Source organism: Columba livia, chromosome 2 (genome assembly GCF_036013475.1).
Source record: "Columba livia isolate bColLiv1 breed racing homer chromosome 2, bColLiv1.pat.W.v2, whole genome shotgun sequence".
In the NCBI taxonomy this organism is placed as follows: Eukaryota; Metazoa; Chordata; class Aves; order Columbiformes; family Columbidae; genus Columba; species Columba livia.
In genome coordinates, this window is record NC_088603.1 from 135193921 (window position 1) to 135215393 (window position 21473).

General features: G+C 38.9%; 1 protein-coding gene across 2 annotated transcripts in view; it reads right to left on the reverse strand.

Annotated features, from left to right (window-relative positions):
- The window catches only part of MMP16 (matrix metallopeptidase 16), a 184776-nt gene extending 174823 nt beyond the window's left edge, over positions 1–9953 (reverse strand). Inside the window, exon 1 of one of the 2 annotated variants that reach the window (XM_065053938.1) lies at positions 9339–9953. In XM_065053938.1, the coding sequence (XP_064910010.1) occupies positions 9339–9346 (8 nt within the window). In that variant the 5' untranslated portion in view covers positions 9347–9953. The remainder of the gene's footprint in view (positions 1–9338) is intronic. The other variant, XM_005499462.4, reaches the window with a different exon arrangement.
- Positions 9954–21473: the final 11520 nt, after the last annotated feature.

Below are 21473 nucleotides of genomic sequence, written 5' to 3' on the forward strand. Positions count from 1 at the left end.
GAAGGAAAAGATTCAGTTTTGACTTCTACCATACTAAACATGTCACCATAGCAAATATCTTATTTCCCCGGTGCCTCATCCTCCCATGATTAAGTTTTTAAGGTCCAGGGGTACGTTAGCAGCATGTTCACCTGTTAGTGGTGTCTAATAAAAAACATTAATACCTGGAGCAATGAAAGGCCAATCTTTTATTGTATTTCATAAAAATCCACGAGTATTCAAACAAAAGAGAAGAAACTTAGGTACTGCAATGACAAGGTAACATGAATAGTTTTTAATTTTGTATTGTGTAACACAGTCTGATCCAAAATCCATTTTATTTCTTAAGGCTTTTACATTTATTTAAACACATTTTGAAGCAGACTATTTGTTTTATATTTGGGTAAAAATAATGTGATACTCTATCTTCAGTCATTTAATTATATCCTTCATGTAATCCTCCTGACAATGTTCTCTAATTAGTTTTGGTACTTACATTAAGAAAAAAAAGAAAAAAAAGCACACTAAACTAAAAGACCACCAATGTTTGAAGTGTTGTGGACATGTTCTTCACATTTTCTGCTCTGGTACTTTTCTCTTGAACATATTCACTGCTTGAATTATTGCACAGATGACAAAGTTGAAATGCTGATTTATATATAATGATATACCTCTACTACTTTATGAAAAAAAGGAAACTGTCCTGAGTTGAATGAGGAAGACACATTCCTGGCTCTTTTACACCACTTCTCTTCTATTGTTCTTGACATATATTGGAAAAGTCAGCAAATACTCTTCACTTAGGCCAATTCACACTTTTGGAAGCCAGGTTACAAAGATTGTTAAGCTATGTCATCAACAGGAAGACTCATGATGGAACAGGACACACAACCCAGGTCTCTAGACCCCCAGCACGATGTCTCAGTCACTTATTCACATCGCCTCCTTTTTCTTATATATTTAAAAATACAGGCAACAGAGGAAGACATAATAAAGACCCTTCCAAAGCTGACATCCCATGTATGAGTAATGAAGGACAGAAGTATCAGAATCCAGCATTTCATAATCAATAAGGAAAATCAAAAAACGGAACACAGTCTCAGGTTGTTGTGTTCTGGTTATTGATTTTTTTTTAATACATAGAAGTAGTAAGGGGGAAAAAAAAGCCTCACTTGCCAAGATCAAAGTCAAGCTGTATAGTTAGCAATATAATATTATTACTTCTAACAATAACAATAGATATTACTGTGTGGAAGAGAGATCATTTATTTTATTTGCAATTAAATGTGTTTTTACTATTCTATACAGCATGTAGACCATGACATGTAGACAAATATAATCTGTCATTTTTCAGTGGGTCAAAACAATTTCCTAGAAGAGCATCACACAACCAGCCTTTGAGGTAAGAAAGAATATGACAGGATCATCACCTTCAGATCCAGATGCTGTACAAAAAGGAAACAATTTCCTCTTCAGTACACTTCGTAAATATCCACTGATACATATAAAAGAAACTTCTTCCTTTCCATTGAAAAGGATACTTGTTTTTCTGTTTTGCTATCTGTGTTTGAAAGAAACTGATAATTGTCCACCTGCTTTTCAGCTGGTAATTTTCTGAGAAGGTGTCTCCCCTTGCCAACCTGTTTTTCATCCTTGTAAGTGGAGAGATGATTACATGTCAGCAAAAATGAACACAACCAATGAAATAAAACTATTTCTCTATAAGACCATGAGGAAAAAAATGCTGAAGACTAGATTTTCCTTTCAAATTATTTAAACAACTGCAAAATCAATTGTTTCATAAAAGGGAAAAACACATAAAGGCATATTCGTTTATTACAGACACGTCACGTGAGTGGAAAAACTGATGAAAATTGATATAGATTTGTCTTACAGCAATTACTTTGTCCCCCTGTGTGCCTGGTATGAAGGGTCAATGCGAGTTAATGTAAGCAGAAGCTCAAAGAGGAGGGTATCAGTCCTAGGGGGATGTTCTTTCCCCAACCTCAGAGCCATCTGGTACAGAAGCAAAGCCACTGCTACCAACAGGCAGAATCAGGGAAACAAATCTACTTCCACCCTGGCCCTACAGTGATGGATGTTCTTTTAAGATGCAGCCATAAGGAATTAATTCCAATATTCCTCTCAATGTACAGAGACATCTACGAATACTCCATAGCACAACTGTCTCATTTTACACTGCTATTCCACACAAGGGTTAAAAATTGTAAGATCCATTAAGAATTAATACATAAGGCAAAATATTTTTCATCCACAGTCACAAAACAATTGTCAAATAATATGTTTTATGAATGTTTTCTCACAGTGTAATAAAAACTGCTATTGTTCTACAGAGAGAAATCATTAAGTGACTTTAATGTTCTACAGAGCTATTGTGGCTCATTGCTTCAGCTGCACATCCCCTGTTGCAGCAGTTTCAATCCCAGAATTTTAAACCCATTTCCCAACATTAGGTTCAAGTCTCAGCACTTGAGATTGGATTGCCTAATGCTAAGCACTGAAATCAACAGGGGAACAGTTTCCTCACACCCTGAAGCCTTCATCTTGAAATTAACAGGAGATTTTAAGCATGACAAAAACACCTGAACAAGACTCTAAGTCAATTATGTGCTGTAATACGTCAAAAGGTATGCTAGGAACATTATGATCATAGCTGAAATGCAGATAACTCCTCAGCTGGTATAAACCAGCTGTTAATAAGTAGAGAAACATTGCACCAACAGTTTAAGTTAATAAGTAAAATTACAGAAATATTTTTTTTCTATTTCTGTAATTTATGTCAATTTTAATTCATCACAGAAATAAGTTGTTACCACTTAATTGCTCTTACTGTACAGCAAAGATGCTTATAATGAATGATGATAAGCAGGAACATGAATGAACAGTTGCCAGGCAACCAATAAATAAAGGTTCCAAATAGCATGACCTCTCTTTAAAGGATAAAGCTCTAATCATAATTATTTTTCAAATCCATTTCAGTGCCAACTGAAATCATGTTTGCAGCACTAATCCTGGTCTTCCTCATAGAAAATGAAATCAAATCTGTCATTTGACATATCACAGATAACAAATTAAACAGACTCCACCTGTTCCTTCAGATTATGGTCAATAGTGTAGTTTGAGGATAGCAAACAGACTAGACAAGAAACTGGAATCCGAAACAGAGAAGTAAGAAGAATTAAGCAATTTAACTAGGGTAATTAAGATACAATTTTTAAAAGTTATATTGTTACTTTAAGGATCTTCAAAAAGCATCAGCACAAAACCTTCCATGTTTAACTCCACAAAATTATCATTCAGAAAAGGAGAAGGATGAGACAGACTTCAAAATACTGAAAACAGATGCAGTTTGAAATGGTTTTAAATCTATATAATACCACATTGTATCTTTATAAACTCTTACAACTCAGTCTTGTCGAGTGCATAAGCAGAGCGGAGGTACCTAGAGCAAGTACTGACCTTTTAGATGGATTCAAATAAAACTGACAAAGAGCAGCATAAATCTTAAAACAGTTAAAAAACAGAGTATATGCATTCTGAAAAAAACAATGAATGGTTATGCAGGAGTTTTACAATATGCCTTCTGAATAATGAAAGCAGGAGGCCTTGGGCTTGTTCAGGGTTTTTTTTGGCATGTTAATGAATTGTGTACTTATTTTAGTAAGATCTCATTTCAGAAAATACTAGGAAGACAAGTTTTAGTAAGTTTATCTTGCACTACATAGGGAGATTACATAAATCTCTTTATTTAACCATTTTATTTCTTTCCTTTAGTAGAATTAAGAATCCCTAATAGCTGCAATACTTAAACACTAAACAGGCAAAAATTTGCAATAGGAAAATAAGATGAGGTACAATTATAAACAAATATGTCTTGCACTTAAGGTCTAACATACTCATATAAACTGGGACCAACTTTTCAACCTGTCTTTGAACAAAATACAGTCAACAGAATCCATAAACCTTCCTGCAACATCAGCAGCACAAAATAATCTCATACTTTGCAGCAGAAAATTGATCTACTGGAATTTTTATAAAAAGCAATTATTGTCTAAATTACAGCAGAGAATGCACTTTGACAACTAGTAGCCTCCACAGGTACTCATATCAAACAAGAGACAGATCATTATATAGTAAAATTTGCCTTGTGGAACATAAAAGTGTTCTGTTCCCTACCACACACATAACTTTCCAATTATTTTCCTTATCTAGATATATGTGCTCATCAGAAGCCATACAGGAGGTTTTCCATGTATCTGTATTTCTCAAGAATCAAACAGGAAATACACCACATTATAGGTAAATTTTTGTTGACTAATATTTCACACACTAACCACCTCCACCACCCGATTCAGTAAGTCCTCTCCATCCTGATAATTTCACTTTGAAGTTCTTGTTCTAACAAAAATCCAATTCATTTAGGTGACACCTTATGCAAGAGTAAGATTCAGAGTTTAACTGAGAATCATGCATACTGACTGCAATGAAAAACAATGCAGAAGACCCTGTGAACCCCTTTAAGGGGACACAGCACTATTTATAGCAAAACAAGCTTAACTGGTTCTCCATAGTTTTGAGCTTGCATTGTAATAAATCATAGAAATACTGTGTTGTGCTTGCAAACCTAACAACCAAGCCCACTAGTTGCAACGTGTGTAAAGCTGATACTGGAGACTTTTTTTCCCCTCCTAAATCTTTATTCCTTTTCAATTACAAGCTGAAGAATTAAACTGCTCTGGTTTTAAGCTTAAAAGACCCAAACCATATGGAAGAAAAAGTCATGCACTACCATTCAGCAGGAGCTGGAGGCTAATTGTAAAGTTTATTAACAATGAAAACAATGGGGTTCTCAGCCACTTATTAACACGGAGGAAACTGATGGCATTTTTCTGAAGTTTGAATTCCACTGTATTTTGTTCCACAATACACAATATAACAGTCCCACCTCTGAAAATGGAAGGAGAAAAACAGACTATTGTTTTAAAGAGCAGCTCACACTAAGAGTAATTTTAAGATCTCCTCTGGGGATTAAAGTCTACATATTTAGCATTAGGAGAAGGAAAATACAGCATAACTAGAACTGGAGGAGAGAGATGATGAAGCATGGTTTGTCTCTAGTGTCTACCATATCACAGATACGGTCAATGAAACTAGATGCTATTCTAACACATTTGCTCAACAGGCTTTACGCAGATACCCAGCAGAGTAAGAGTAAGCAATATTAGGATCCACACACTAATCTTATTCTAGATTTGTGCTGATCCTGTCTTCTGACCAATGTATTCTAGTTTCAATAACCATTTTTCCCATAACAAAATAGTGACATTGTTTATCGATTTTTATATTTAATATTAAATAGTAAATTAAATATACTTATTTAAATATATACGTATACTAACAGATAACAATAAAAGGTAAACTCACAGTATAATACCAGCTCAAACAGTACAACATTATTGGTTTTCGGAAAGCATATAAATATATATATAGTCTGTACGGATTATATTTATGAAATGCCATCTACAGACACTCCCAGTAACATGCAAAGGAGTTATTTTTTGAGCAACACATGAGATTATTACCACAGTGAGGAATCTGGGCAGGAGGGAAGTTGTCTGCTCTGTCATTGTTTAGTAACAAACTATCTTGTATGTGCTTGTTTCAATTTTGCATTTATAACATTCTTTTTTAAACTATCATTCCGTTTACTATCTCACCAATGGACACTTTGCTAGTGTACAGAAGCAGCTGAAAGTACTAGAAAAACTCCACATTGATGGACATATTCTTCCATTGGAGCACTATCTCTTGAATGTTATCATTTTGGACCAACAGTTCAGCACTAAGGGAACTAACGGTGTAGTGCGTAGTTTTTCTCATGATGTCAGAAAAAATGTCTCACAAATATGCCACTGGTAATCAATGAACTTTGAAAATTAATGCTAAAATCTTCCTACCCATAAGCCTATGTGAATGCTAAACTTCATCATGATTATTTACACGATCAGTTTACAATCATCCTTCATGCGGCTTTACCACAAAGCTTTCACTGACTCAGAGTGCAAGTGTGCCCCTTCAGAGTCCCGTACTCCATGATCCAAATCTTACTTAGCTATGTCTGTTACATGAAATACTACATACATGAATACATTTCAGGATTGACAACTCAGCTATCATAAGAAGCATAAGAACTTCATCCACGTAGATGTTTGGTTAAAAGAAATTTTACCAAGAGACAACAAAATTAGAAAGAACAGTAATGTATATATAAGCTTGTAAACTTCGGCTTTGTGTTTTTATTTAAAAAGACAACATTCTTATCTAGTATCTTGGAGCTATGGTAGTATCTCCTAAGAACTACCCTGGTTCACACCCTAACAAACCTGCATTGAAACAAACAAACCATAAAAATCCAATGCTACTACACAGATTTTGCTTATCAATCGGCAATGTGGATTAAATGAGACAAAATAACAATAGAAAATTCATGATTTCTACATTTCATAATGTTCAACAGGTATCATCTGTACTTTATTTACACACAAGAAAGAATTAAAAAAAAAATCTGCTTTCCAACCATCCTAAGCATTTGTTCAGTAACATTTAATTCAAATATACATACACCACTTCTTTCTTTAACCCTATTTTGCGTATTTATTCTTATTGTCATAAGAACTACTTGTCATATTTTCACAATTTACTACCAAATACAACGGTTTAATGCACTTGTGCTGACACAGAGGATTGTACAGCACAATACATACATGCTGTTGCCAAGTCCTTTGCCTCAGATTTCCCATGCTTTTAGCTTTTGCTGTTCCCAACCAAAAGAAAGTAGCATTTTCAGTGCTATCCAAACAATGTGAACAAGACAATGACTGTTCTGGGGAAAATCTCAGGTCCATTTAGCCCAGGACAGTGTCACTGACAGTCATCAAAGGCAGTGGCCTAAAGAAAAGTCCCACGTTAGGACAGCTCTTGAATACTACAGTCATTCCCCTGGAACACTCTTCTGGCTCCCAGCAATCTGTGGCTCAAAGACTTGAATATAAAAGAGACTGGGAGCGCTGGCATATGACAGCACACTTCATTTCAAAAGAGCTGGGAGGAAGAGCAGGAGATGGCATACTTCAAAAGAGAGAAATACGTGCTCTCATCACATACACACATGACTTCATTCTTCCCAACAGCGTTTCTTGCTCCCGATATTGGCTTTGCCCTCAGAATGTGCTGTTTTCCATATGGAAGAGGTGGCAAAAATGAAAGTGTTTCCCTTCTTTCCTCATAAAACCTCCTTCTGACTGGAGTTGGCCTCCTGTTCATATTCCACTTGACTACACCAATCTTTTTCTCCTCCCACACTAGCTCCATCTGCCGCCCGTCTCTCCAGCAGAGCCAGATGCCAGCAAAGCAGACTACTGTGGGAGGAGAAAGTTCTGTCACTGGAATTTCTTCCCTACACGCTGCAGGGGGGCAGCCTGTGAAGCCTAGAGAGGATCGAGAGAGCAACTTCCTCTCTTCCACACTGCTTTCCGCAGCTCATCAGTAAAGAAGGCAGCTGAGGACACAAGCAAAATAAGGCTGAAACTTCAGCATGAGACTTGAATATTTATACTGCAAAAGTCTCATAACTGTACTCCAGGCTTGAGCATGGTACACACCACATAAAAATGTAAGAAGAGGAGTCCTGCCCCTGCTTACAGTCAAACAGAAGCAGAGATGCACATTAGTGACAAGGAATGAACAAGAGTAACTAGAGCATAGATGATGGAGAAAAGAAATACAAAGATTTATAATCGGGAGAGATCTTAATGGTGGAGTAAAAAGACAATACTTTCTGGAGAGATACAAGTCAGAGAAAAAAGCTACAGAGGCGTGTTGTTCAGCTGAGTGGAGGATTGCATGTAGCAAGAGAAACAGCCTGTAGAGAGGGAAAGACTAGAATGAAAGCAGACACGGGAAAAGAATACATGATTTTTTTTATACATCTGAGGTGATCTTGCATAAGGCAGAGGGACAAGAAGTACAAGTAAGAACTTTGGACAAAAAGGGAGGGAGTGTAGGGATGGAGAAGCATCTGCAGAAGCAGTCTTGCCAGAGACAGTAGCAAGAGCGAGTGTCACTGAGTGAGAACAAGAGCTCATATTAAACAAGCAAGAGTGCATATGTGCGAGACAGGAAAAGACACAGACTTCAGTTCTCTGGGAGAAAGAATTGTGGGAACCCAGGAGATGAAACAGACAAGAAACAAAAATGAGTGAGGGTCATGTATGGGTGCAGCAGAAAGTTTGGAGTGGGGCTGGCAAGCCAGAAGAAAGTGAAGAAACACAGGAACCCAAGAGAAAACCAGTTGAAAGAGCATATATAAATTAAACAGATACATAACAAGATGAAGAAGATGAACAGGCAGGGAAAGGAAGCAGGAAACACATATCCCATTGAAAGAGATTAAGATAAAGGGCTCACAGCAGAACAAATGGAGTGACAAGAGGGGAATAAAGGAGAAAAGTATATATACAAAGATGATAAAGTCAGTAATAGAACATTAGTTAATAAAAAGTATTATCTAAAATCCCTGAACTGGAAAACTGTGAGTATATAAAAGAGTGACTCGAAATGGATGTCCACTGAATTCTGCCACTTCGAGCTCTGAGGGTTTGCCCCATCTAGGTATCCCCACGTTAATCTTCCTCACTTGGAAAAATTGTTTCCTGGTCCTCCACACCCTCTAACTTTTGTGCTGTAGTTGCACCATTATGCCGTTTGTTTCACTATTTCTACTGGCAACTCATTTTGTTATGTTTAATTAGGAAAAGGATCTTATTTTGTCAAATACTGTACCACAAAGAAATGTGCCAAAATCTCAAGTTCCTTTCCCCCTGTCCTCATAACACTCATTCATTCATTCGTTCATTCATTCATTCGTCTTTCAAAAACAAACAAACAAATGGCTGGGGAAACTCCGCGATACAGCGGCATGTTAAGTCCAAGATATTCACGGAGCCTCCCTTCCCTGAGCTGCGTGTCCACCCCACGCCTCTGGTTTCCTCCGTGCCGGCCGCAGCGTACCGGACCCCCGGCGAGGGCAGCGGGCGGCGCCGGCAGCGGGATCTCCGGCCGAAACGCATCCATCAGGCGGGGGAACTCGGGGAGGGGAGCTCGCTACCGGCTGCTGGGAAGAAAGCCGACACAGACGTATGCCCTGGCTGCTGGAAGACATGGCTGGCTGGCTATTTCATTTGGTGGATATATTAAAAAAAAAAAAAAAAAAAAAAAGGAAGAGGGGAAAGGGAGAGGGGGCAGCACACACGCTCGCACACGCATACAGCTGATCTTACCTCCACATTGAAATACTGCTCCGCTTTGCACACTGTAGCACATAAAATCCAAAGGAAGGTTTGCAAGAAAAACACCCTGGACTGAGACACGAAATCCAACCGGCTTCCAGTGCTGAATGCGAGTACGATCATAGTGAACTGTGCTTCAGTGGATGGAAGATCTCTCTCTTTCTCTCTCTCCCTCTTTGCCTTAAACAAATACACAAACAAACCAACCTCCCCCCCGTGTCAGTGAAGAGCCCGTAGCGCAGGTTCACCCACAGCAGGGGAGGAGGAGGAGGAGCAGACACTTCACAGCACAGGCGGCGGCACCGGCAGGGTCAGCTCTCGCTCATCCTCACCACTAGTCCCGTAAGGAGGGAATGTGGCGTCCGACTACAGCCGCAGCTCCTGCACGACTCCTCTCTCTGCCCAGCAGCAGCAGCAACCGTCTCCCCGTGTCCTCCCTCCTCCGCCTCCTCCTCCTCCTCTCCTCCCCTCCCCTGTCCTGCCTCCTCCCCCTCCTCCCGGGGAAGGCCGGCCTGGCCGCCCGGCGGCTCGGCTCGGCTTGGCTCGGCTCAGCTCGGCTTGGCTCGGCTCGGCTCGGCGCCCTGTCTTGCCTCGGCGCCCCCCCCTCCCCCCGCCGCTCCCCTCCTCTCCAGAATGTTCAGCCGAAATCTACATAGCCCCGCCCCGTAGGCGTCCCGAAGGCGACGGAGCCGCGCCGCGCCGCAACCGGGCGGCTCCGCTCGCGGGGCAGCCGAGTCGCTGCCGCTGAGAGTGGCTGTCGGTGGACGGCTGCACAGCAGGAGCCCTCGGCCCTACCTCACGCCATCGTACCGAAGCAGCCGCACAAGCGCCAAGTCCGCCGTCAGGGCGGCCCTGCCCTCCTCAGGAGAGCCCAGAGCGACCTGAACGCCCCGAGCCTTTCCCCGCTCCCTCGGGGCGCGGTGCGTTCGGGGTAGGGCGGATGCCCGGGGGTTACCGGCGGCACCGCCCGGGCCCAGCTTCCTTGCCCGCCCTGTGCGCCGGGAAGTGGGGCGCAAGACTGGTGGGGTGGGGGTGCGCTCGCCGCTCACGTTAAGCGGCCGTGAAGCGCCTGCCCAGCGCGGTCTGCGGGAGCGGCCGCCGTGTCGTGCCGGGCGGGGCGGTGCGATGCCTGGCGGGGCGGGTGTCTCGGCCTCGGCAGACCCCTGTCGCCACCGCGGGGCCGGGAGCGCACGGCTCGTCCCAGCCTCGGTGCAGTCCGGCTCAGCGGAGCCAGCCCGACTGCTTGGCTGTGCTGCCGTGAAGCCTCTCTTGGCATCGCCGAGAGGGACCGCGGCGAGGGAGGAGCACGTCGTGTCAGCGGCGGAGTGAAGTGGTTGGACAGGGACTAAGGCGAAGAGATGGAGTTTGCCGAATCACAGCCTTTGATGAAGAAGGATCATCGCACAGTCATTAGGTGTTCCCGTGGGATTTGTTCATTCCGCGGCTCGGAAGAAAATCCAAACCCAGTGTTGGCAAAGTTCAAAGAGTGAGATCGTGATAGGGTAGTTAAGAGTAACAAGCCGCACAAAAATCTGCATCTTGGGTTGAATGGAAATCTATTTTAATGTGTCAAAATATGTAGTCCTATCTTTAAGGGAAAACAATGTGTGTAATGCCTGTAGCATAGACAAACTTTGTGCTGGATATTGTGGTATTCAAACTGCCTTGTGCTTTAGCAGATAACTACTCCTGCAGTGACTTTGTGGTTAGTAGGACATTTTATGCATCCCTTTGATATGTTACCCAAAGGAAGGTGGAATGATCTGCAACATTAGTGAGTCATGCTATTGCAATAGTACATCTTGGGGAAGAAAAAAGATATTTGAAAATTTATCTGAATTTTACTTGTTTGGTTGTCAAAAGAGATGCAAAGACATGCAAAGATATGGAACAGCCTGAAAGTAAAAGACATACCTGACAGATGAAATCTCCTTTCTCAGATAATTGAGGTCAATGGCCACAATTAAAACACATGCAGATTAGATTATAAAATTTTGACAACACCCAGTAGCAGGACATAGGAGTGTGGTAGGTTCTCTGTCATTTCATATCTTAAAAGTAAGATATGACTGCAGAAGTCATGTTCTGCCTAACAAAAAAGTAATGGTATTGAAGCAGAATTCCTTATGTGATATACTTTTTCATGTTATATGCTTGATTTTAAAGGCATTTTCTGTTCTTCAGATTGTTAGTGAATGTTAATGAAATTATGAACTGGCAGAAAGCTAGAAGAACCTACTGGCACTTTGGTGGACAGTATCGGAAGTCAAAATGATCTTAGCAGATTAAATAAATGTCTTGGAACCATCTGGAGGAAACTTAATACAAATGCAAATTACATTTGGGAAGAAGAATCAAAAAGTAAGATCAAAAGATGCTGGTAAAACAGCAGCATTTCAGAAAATAATCTGGGGGCTGTAATGGACTATAAAGTAAATATGAGTCAGCAACAAACTACTGTTAAAGACAAGACAGCCTCATTGTGGAGTGTACTAATAGGAGTGCAGTACATCTGTCAGGACTAATTATGTTTCTGCTAGGGATTGATGAAGCCAACTGTGTTAGATCTCAAACTATGGACAGTCCAGAGGAACATAACAAAATATTAAAACATTTAGAAAATAAGACATGTAGAAGTTGAAAGAAAATTATTTGTTTAGTCTGAGAAGACTGAGGGTAGATGGTCTCTTTATGTGGAAAGTGTTACTGTGAAAAAGACAAAGGTCTTTCTTTTGGGTTTGGGATGATGGAAAAAATGAATCAACTAAATTATTCAGAAAGTTCACATTCAATGTCAGACAAAACTTTCGAAAATGTGGTAGTAGTATTTGGAACAAAATATACCTAGAGGGAGTGTGGAGTCTCTTCCGTACAGAGGTTTGATAAGCAAGAATATTAGAGCTATCTTCTCTGCATTCCTAGGGCAGTGGACTATATTATGAGATCTAGTAAACTTTTTTTTGCTTCTAATCTCCCAGTAAGTTCTTTCCTTTTATTACTCTATGAATTAATCACTCTAACTGGTTTAAAAGAAGCACTAACTCACTAACTTCATACTGTCCCTTTTGGTTTTCCTCTTCTCCTAAGGGACTGCCTGGTTTGCTCTCTTAGGGAGCACTGGCTCTGTTTTTGGTTGTGTATGCTGCAGAGTCTGTGTAATACCCAGAAATGGAAATAGATATGTTCCTGTAACTGGGGTTTCATTCATCTGCCCTGTCAGGACTTCTGTGGCTATTTGTTGTGAAAAACATGAGGCCATGAATACAGCTGCCTCCCTACTTTACACTGTATCTATTAGAAGAAGAAAAAAGGAAATCAGTGGTATGAATAGGATGGTGGAGAATGAAAGCACCTGGGTATTTGTAAGTGTATTTGAGGAAGAGAAAGGGAGACCACACAGGTAAAGAAAGAGCTTGTTAAGGAAAGAGAGTAGCAATGTGTGCATATGAGTGCCAAGGGAAGAGATAAGGCATATGAAGGATGGAGAAAATCTTTGAAGTGAAAAATATCATTCAGAAGTGTTTGTGTGACAGAAGAAATGCCAGCAATGATGGAAAAGGGCTTTGAATATTTATGAGTGAGCTGTGGGCAGGAACATACAGGAGTAGGGTCAGAGACTCATGGGACGTGTAAGAAGGTAAAAAGAAACAGAAAAGAATTGAAAACTCCATACAGAGGGCTGTTTGTAGGTATGTGTGTATGTGATTATGAGAGCAATTAAAGACAAAAAAGCGACAAAGATGAAAGGATGAGTAAACAAGAAGGAAGAAAGCAGAAAAATACAATTGGAAATAAATGGGAGCAATTTGTTGAAGTACTTCAATTATTCAAGTCATATACTTTGTAAGTGTCTTGCAATTTTTGTCTTTATCAAATACCAATATGATTTTCCTGTTCTTTTCTATGGCAGTTATCAACAGTAATTAATAAGCTGTGAGCAGGTTTGTAGGGAAGCAGAATTGAAAAAATGAGATTTCCTTGTAGTTCTAAAGCTTTTAGCCTTTTTGAAAGAAAGGAAGAGGTCTGTCTCCTGTGCTCCCAACCAGCCCATTTACCAAGTGAGTTTCTTAGACTCTATAGAATGTATCTTTTGTGGATTACTATAGTCAAAGGTTTACAATGGATGATTACTAGCAGCAGACATAAATGTCTTTAAGCATTCCCACGTCCAGCTTTGAACACAGGGTAAAAATCTTCCACGTCATATCAGTTCTGAATAGAAATTCATATGATTACTAAAAAAAAATGTTACATGTTGTACTTTCTGTGTTTGTGTTGCTTAGCTGCTGATAGTACCAGCTGGAACTTTTAAAGAGAAGAGAGTTCCATTACAACATATAATAAACTGCAAAGAATGAGGGTAGATATCACGTATCTCCCACATCTATATATATCTTACATTAGCATATTTAATTCTTATTTGGAAAAGATGTTCCAAACACCTGGAGACTTTCATAGATGTGTCCATATGAATTCTCTTTGACTATTTGAAGGTTCTACAGGACATGAAGGCAACAAACAAGTTTACCAGTGTAGGAAGGAACATTATTGCGCTGAATATGTATTCCTGCCAGAATCACAATCATAACACCTGCGTTTGGCTATCTGTGGTTCTTTATGTACACAAGGTTCGCTGCAGGCATAAGGTCAGCGAGTCGGGAAGTAGAACTGACTTACACTGCCAGTGCACTTTACTGTGTTGTCTTACAGTTCTACCAATCACTTTATAAAGAAACTTAGTAAAGATAAAGATAAATGACAGTGTAAAACCTCACACTTAAGTGTTGTATGATCACAAGGAAAATTCTTAGAATCATAAAAGTCAGTAAAATTTCAGAATATTTTGGTTCATGTTTGGCTGCAATTTTTTACAAAGAGCCAGTGCAGTCAGAAAGGAAGAAAGTCTGAAACTGTAAAAACTGGAAAAAATATCAATAAATAAATAAATAAATAAATAAATAAAATAGTTATAAATTGAATTTCTAATTCATAACATCATAATAAAATAGAATAATTTATGTTCAATGAGATCTCTGCAAGTCACCAGGTCTAACTGTCTGCACAAAGCAGAGGCAACTCAGGTTACGTTACTCTGGTGCTTGTTCAGCGAGATGCGAATCAAGTTAATCTAACCTGTGGTTTGCTTATGAGAACGTATATATACAGTGACTAACAGACATAGTGGAGATTAGATCAAGTAAAGAAAATTTCTTGTTAATTATTCGAGTGAGATCCATTTTACCAGCTGCAACTTTTCAGTCTGGAACAATAAATCTGTAAATTTACTATTTTTTATTAACGAAGTAAGTGAGCTTGTCTGTTCTTTAATTAACACTACAACTTTGAAACTGGAGTTCATAAAATAATTTAGTTGGTTAAATTTATTTATTTTTATGCTGCTTGTTCTTCATTTTCTCCTGTAGTGGTGTTAAGATACATACAATGTAGTGTTTAAGTGTCTAACACTAAGCTTTGTAGTTGTTTTTCTTCCTCAGACAATGTAGTTCTGAGCAAAGGCTATTATAGGAACATTCAAAACCTAAAAGGTAAGGGTTAAAAATCTAAATATCCACAGAGAAAATTTACATTCAAACCATATAAGTGATCAATAGTCATAAGAAAATAGCTAATTTTGCATTTAGATGAGGAATCCAAGCACATCTATAAGTATATGATCATACAGAAAATATTCAGGGGCCATAAATAATAATCAGATGACTTACAAAGCTATGCAGGCTCATACAAAGCTTGGAAATTTCCAGTAAGTGTTCTGCAAATAACCTGTGAATGAAAAAATCATATGCATAAAAATTCAGCTGTAAAAAAGTGTAAAGCAGATAGATACATTTCCAGCATTCAGGTGAGGATTCAGGTCAATATGCTGTAGACTGACACTTCCATTGTTTTCAATGGAACTAACTTATACTACCAAAGAACCTGTGTCAGGAAGTTTATATTCGACTTAAATAATTTTCAGTAGCACAGTACAACCAAATACTTTGCATAAGAGAACAGATTAATGTATGTGTGACAAGAAAAGCACTAATAACTTTGAAAATTAAATATTGTTTTAATTTTTATAATATGAATTTCAGGTAAATGCAAAGTCTATGGATCTTATGTCTTCAGTCTAACAAGATTCAAAAGTGATTCTGATATGTATTAAGGGTCCTTTTTCGTTACAGCATTATACAAATACTTAATAAAATGTAAGCCTTTTTCCTAATCATGCTACACAGTTCCTCGGATTCTCATTAACTTTTTCCCTTTTAAATCATAACGATATAGGTAACGTGTTTGGCAACACATGCCACGTATTCTTAACTTTTTTCTTCAAAGTAGTATCACTGGATGTGTACTTTTCCAACCGTCAGGAATTGCAGGTTACTTGACAGTATTTCACGCAATGATGTTTGGCACCGTAGTATTGAACTGGCACTTGGGAATCTCTGTTTTCCTACCTTCCATAGAATCAAAACAGTTCATATTTTGCATTTTCAAGGTTTGATGATTCAGTTCCCAAATTTATGTAAGAGTTTGCTCTGTATGTTTTAGCTGAATGCTCTGTTCTCCACCAAGGCACTTTGTTGCCATGACAAACAAATATTTCTTTTTTTACTTGGTACATTCACCAATTAGTTTAGTATATTTTTTTTTCATGGAAGTCAGCAGGGATTTAAGTCTGAAAATGTGGGAAAATGTGTGACAATATGGTGAAAGAAGTTCCTTTCTTAATATAAGGTTTTTAGAAATCCAGCTCCTTAACAGCATACTATCATGTTAATTTTATAGAGTCTACATTAAATTACCAGAAGAGGTTAAAAAAGTTCAGTTCTCAACTGTTTTGTGTCAACCTGGAAAGGTGGTGCATTTCTGTCCCAGTTGACCCATTCAAAGAAACAGCTTCTCTGAAGGTCTGTTCCATATTTTCATTAATGATTTAAATAATGAAGTGAAGGGCTCAGCTCTGCAATTTGCAAATGGCACAATATTCATGGAGTTTGCAAGTATTCTGGATGTCAGTGTATGTCAGAGAAAAGGTTCCAAATCTGATTAAATTTAATGATGGCAAATACAAGTACCACGCTTTGGAAAGATTTTATATGGGCAAATACAAAATGAGGAAGAGCAATGCAAGAAAGACTACAGAAAAGTATGGATGTTCCTTAATCTAAAGGTTTACAAAATGTTGCCAAAAATAGGTAAATGTCATTCTGGGAGTGGTTAATGGAAAATTGACAGCTCTGAGTGATCATTTTTCTTTCTTCCTTCCTCAGCTGTGGTAAGGTTTCATATAGAAGTTGAGATCTGAGCATCATTCTTCAAGAGAAAACAAAGAGAAAGAAGCAACAAAATGATCAGATATTTTAAAGTGTATGAGTAAAGGTTTTGGTTCAGACTGGACTTTGATTTGTGTAGCCTAGAAAGGAAGACAGTGCTGAGGACATGGTAATCATATCTATGAAAATGTAGAGATATGAAAAGCATACATTCAACCCTCACCAATGTGGAATAAATATAGCTTAATTTAAAACCAAGTCATTTAGGTCAGACATTTTCTTTTCCATGCTGTGACTACATAAACACTGGAAGAGGGTACTTAGCTACGCCATGAAAACCTTAAGAAAGTTTCAGGTGAGTCCTGCCTTGAAGCAGAGTAGATTGACTAAATGACCATTTAGTCAACTTGTCTTTTTAATGGATGATAGTTAGGCAATGCAATCAACTTTTAAAAGATAGCCAATTTGTATTTGATCTGAATTTAAGAAAGAGTAGAGCTATTTTTAATATACAAAGATTTTTTTATACTTATTCCATTCCATCAGAATGAATATAGGACAGAAAAATATTTGCATTTCTCCAGTTCATACATTAAACTTATTTATTAAACATAAGTTTCTACATTTTTGTCGTTTTATTTTTTTGTCAGGAAAGGTGCTCACATGATGGCAAGTTTTGTGGGCTTTTGTGGAACACATTAGGGTGCTGACTAATGGGGCAACTCTTTGAAACACTAGTATTGTCTCCCTTTGCTTTTGCTGACATATGATATATTTTTCCTTAGCTCTTGGAAATAACAGCTTTTCATTTAATGATTAAAAATGTATTTTCTTGGAATGAGATGAGCTTGCCGTCTGGAGAACATGATGACAATAATGTGATTGTGATGTAATTACAGCATGTACAGCTTTGGGAAGTGATCTCATTTTCAGAAACCCATGACTCCTCATAATAGTTACCAGTACAGTCTCTGAATGTGCCTTTACAGATGGGAAAAGGGTAAAGTTTGTCTGGACCTTATGCAGATGCCAATAATCAGACTGTAGCCATCTTTTAAAGCATCTTGTTACCCTTCTCAAAACATGAACTTGAGGATTCTGAATTGTTAAAAATGTTGAACACAACAGCTTGTTTTCTCAGTTGTTTTCCCTATATTGGTAGATGAATAAGATAAGTAGGTAACATAAAGTGTTTCTGGTATATGAACATAGCTTCTTCTAGCAATTTTTTTTTCTTTTTTTTTCCACAATATACACCATTTGCCATTTGGAAGGGGAAAAACACAAGAATGGGATAACTTTTAAATCTTGGTCCACATTACTGAAGTCAATGTAGCTGTAAAGGGATCATTTCAAGACGAGCAGTAATACTGCTCACCACATCATTCTTCTGATTGCTGTTTGTTATAATAAGCTGTGTGCCTTGTTTAGCTTAATGCCAACAGCCAAAAAGACCATTGACTTAGTTTCAGTAATGAAGACGGAAGAAGAAGAAACAGCATCTTTGAGCATGTGGTGCCTTATAAACAACTCATGGTCTATATGGCTAGAAACCTTTTGCATGAGTAGAACAATAGACAGTAAGACAACAAACAACATGTGACACAAGTACTGTTTAGAAGAAGCAAAGTGAGGCATGCAAGGGCATGACCTTGTATTGGGTAACCTACTCTTTATGTAAGTAATTTTCATTAAGGTAAGCTAGTGAAGACAAGGAATTATTTCTGTAAATATTAATTTGTTTTTTTAATGCATTCACTTCAGCATTGTATTTCTTGGTTGTGTTTGTCTATGAATATTCTAGTGAACTAGAATTAGAGTGCAGGGTTGTACTTATTTGGTTGGTTAGTTTATTTAAGAACTAGTCATGATAATTCAAATACATTTCAATTGGAAGCCTCATCAGCTGCAAGTGAATGGAAAACAAGCAAAAAAAATGTCCTGGGAACAAGATATCCCCTTTTAAAATGACTGAGGATACTAATGCCATTCTTTAGTACCACCTCTCCTCCTTTGAGCTATTATTTGGAATTAAGCAAAAGCAGCTCCAGAGACTTTTATTTCTGTGGCCCCAGATGGAGTCTTACAATTTCCTTGGAGTGACAGGGAAGATAATGTTTTTTCCCATGTTTCTGTTCTCTTACCATATTCATTCACTTTACACAAAGAATTTGCAATTGTTACCACTTCATACTACTCAAAGTTGGAAACAACCCTCTGATGAGTGCATGTGAAAGGCAAGAATCTTTGGGTCTCCTTTCCATTCACACACTCTTCTCAGGAAGTTCCATCCCAAAATCATGTATACTACTTTACGAAATTGATTAAAATGAATTTGCCTTGTGATTTTTATGACAAAAATTAAAGAAGTGGAACTACCTCTGGTCATCCAACATCTCTTATATCTGGGACACTGTTGTGTATTGATAAGGATCATGGCTGAAAACATTGTGGCAAAACTAGTTCATCCAACCACAGGAGATGACACATTCAATATAGGGGGAACTGCAATTTACCTATCAAGGACAAACTAAGGAGCCACAGAGCGGGCCAGCTGACCCATACGGGAGGTGGAGGATGAGCTGGAGGGCACATAGCCCCGTCTTCTGATATGCACAGCTTGGCAAACAAAGGGGAAAAACTGAGACCCTTCAACGTGGCCCAGGACTTGTCCAGACTTGTTGAAATTTTGCGATCACCCCTTTTCTCCCCAGACTTTTCTCTACTCGGAGAACTATAAAAAAGCTCACCTAAAACAGCACTGGTAGGGAATCCACCACCCTGAGGACCTTCAGCCCACCAGCCTTGCCACGGGAACTAGACCAGAGATCGGAGGATGCTGTGCTCCTGAACTACAAACCCCAGCATCCTCACCGCGGGACACTGGAGGCCATACATTATCATACAAGTCCTGTCATTCACACTGTGGAGCTGTAAGAGTGACTGGATCCCTCACCCTTTTCTTTCTTCCTTTCTCTCTGTCTGCTATTTCCTTCTCTCTTTTTTCTATATCCCTATTTCTTTGTCTCTCCTTCCGTGATATATTACTCTCTCTCTCCCCTACCTTAGTTTCCCTTCCTTCTCTACCACTCTCTTTCTCTCTTTTCCTTTTGAACATGTAAGAGTAACATCATCTTAAACTCTGCTGTTGGATTCTTGTTAAATTTTGTGTTATAGCTACTAATGGTTGCCAATACATCACCCATAGTAGGACTTTTGCTGTTAACGTGTTGATAAGTTCTGTTATACTTTTGCCAAGCCACTATTTGCTGTAACTAATATTCCAACACTCACTTTTAGTAAAACTCATAACTCATAATTGGATTGGACCCCTGGAGTGATTGTCTGTCATTTACTTCACGTAACCGTGCAGAATTAACCCAGAGTTAACTCACACCTGGTGTCATCTGTTGAGTCAGGGTGCATGTTCTGTTCAGAGTTAACTCATCCCTCATCCCATCTGTTGGGATGGGACAGCCACCAACAGTTAAGATGAAGATAAATCAGTTCTTTAAAAATGTAGTCATTATACTTCTTTTTTTTTTTTTTTTTTTTTTTTTTTTTTGGTGGTGGTGGTGGTGGTGGTGTTTTTTGGGATTTTTGTTTATTTGCTTGGGATTTTTTTGCCGTTTGTATTTTTGTGGATTGGGGTTTTTTTTTGGTTGCTTGGTATTTTTTTAGCTTGTTGCTATCCTTTTTCACTGCTGTCTCGATATGGACTCTGATGAATTATATAATTAGTTGTGTATTGGACTAATTTGAACCTTTGGCTTCCTTCACTTTTATGTACTTCTGATAATTTTACTTTATACCTAGTTGAGTGTGGAACTCCTACATACTATAATAGAATGCTCCAGGAAGAGTTTCACTAATAGTAAGTTGCAAATTTTCAAGTTTTTCCAGCTATACGAAGTCTGCATTGCATTCCTAGAAGTAAGTCATGGGTAGAACTGAGTCTATACCCTCCTTTTGCTTGTAGACAATGTGATCAGTTAGCCACAGCACTCAAATTATATGTAAGATAGTAGAGAAAAGATGAAGGACAGCAAAAGAATAATGTGGGGCAGAAAATCAAAAGAAGGAGAAGCAGCAGAGAGGTAGAACATGAGCTTACCATTTCTGATACATCACTGAAGAGTATCGGCCTTCTCAGACATCACTGTCTTTTATCTTTTCCTGTTAATGCCTCTGCCTGTTTCCCTTTTCTTTGGGAGTGTGCTGGGTTTGGCTGGGATAGAGTTAATTTTCTTCATGGTAGCTAGTAAGGGGCTGTGTTTTGGATTTGTGCTAGAAACAGTGTTGATAACACAGAGATGTTTTAGGAATTGCTGAGCAGTGCATCAAGGCCTTTTCTGCTTCTCACACCACCCCACCAATAAGTAGGCTGGGGGCGGGCAAGAAGTGGGAGGGAACACAGCTGGGACAGCTGACCCCAAGTGACCACAGGGATATGCATACAGCATCATGCTCAGCATATAAAGGTGGAGGAAGAAGAAGGAATGAGGGAGACTTTCGGAGTGATGGTGTTTGTCTTCTCAAGTAATCATTACATGTGGGGGAGCCCAGCTTTCCTGGAGATGGCTGAACATCTGCCTGTCCACGGGAAATAGTGAATGAATCCCTTGTTTTGGTTTGCTTGCATGCACACCTTTTGTTTTACCTACTGAACGGTGTTCATCTCAACCTACAAGTTTTCTCAGTTTTACCCTTCTGATTCTCGCCCCCATCCCACCCAAGAGGAAGTGAGCAATCAGCTGTGTGGTGCTTAGTTGCTGGATGGTGTTGAACAACAACAGGGAGATTTTCACTTTTATGGTGAACAGAAGAAGCAATCTTTTCTCTCTTC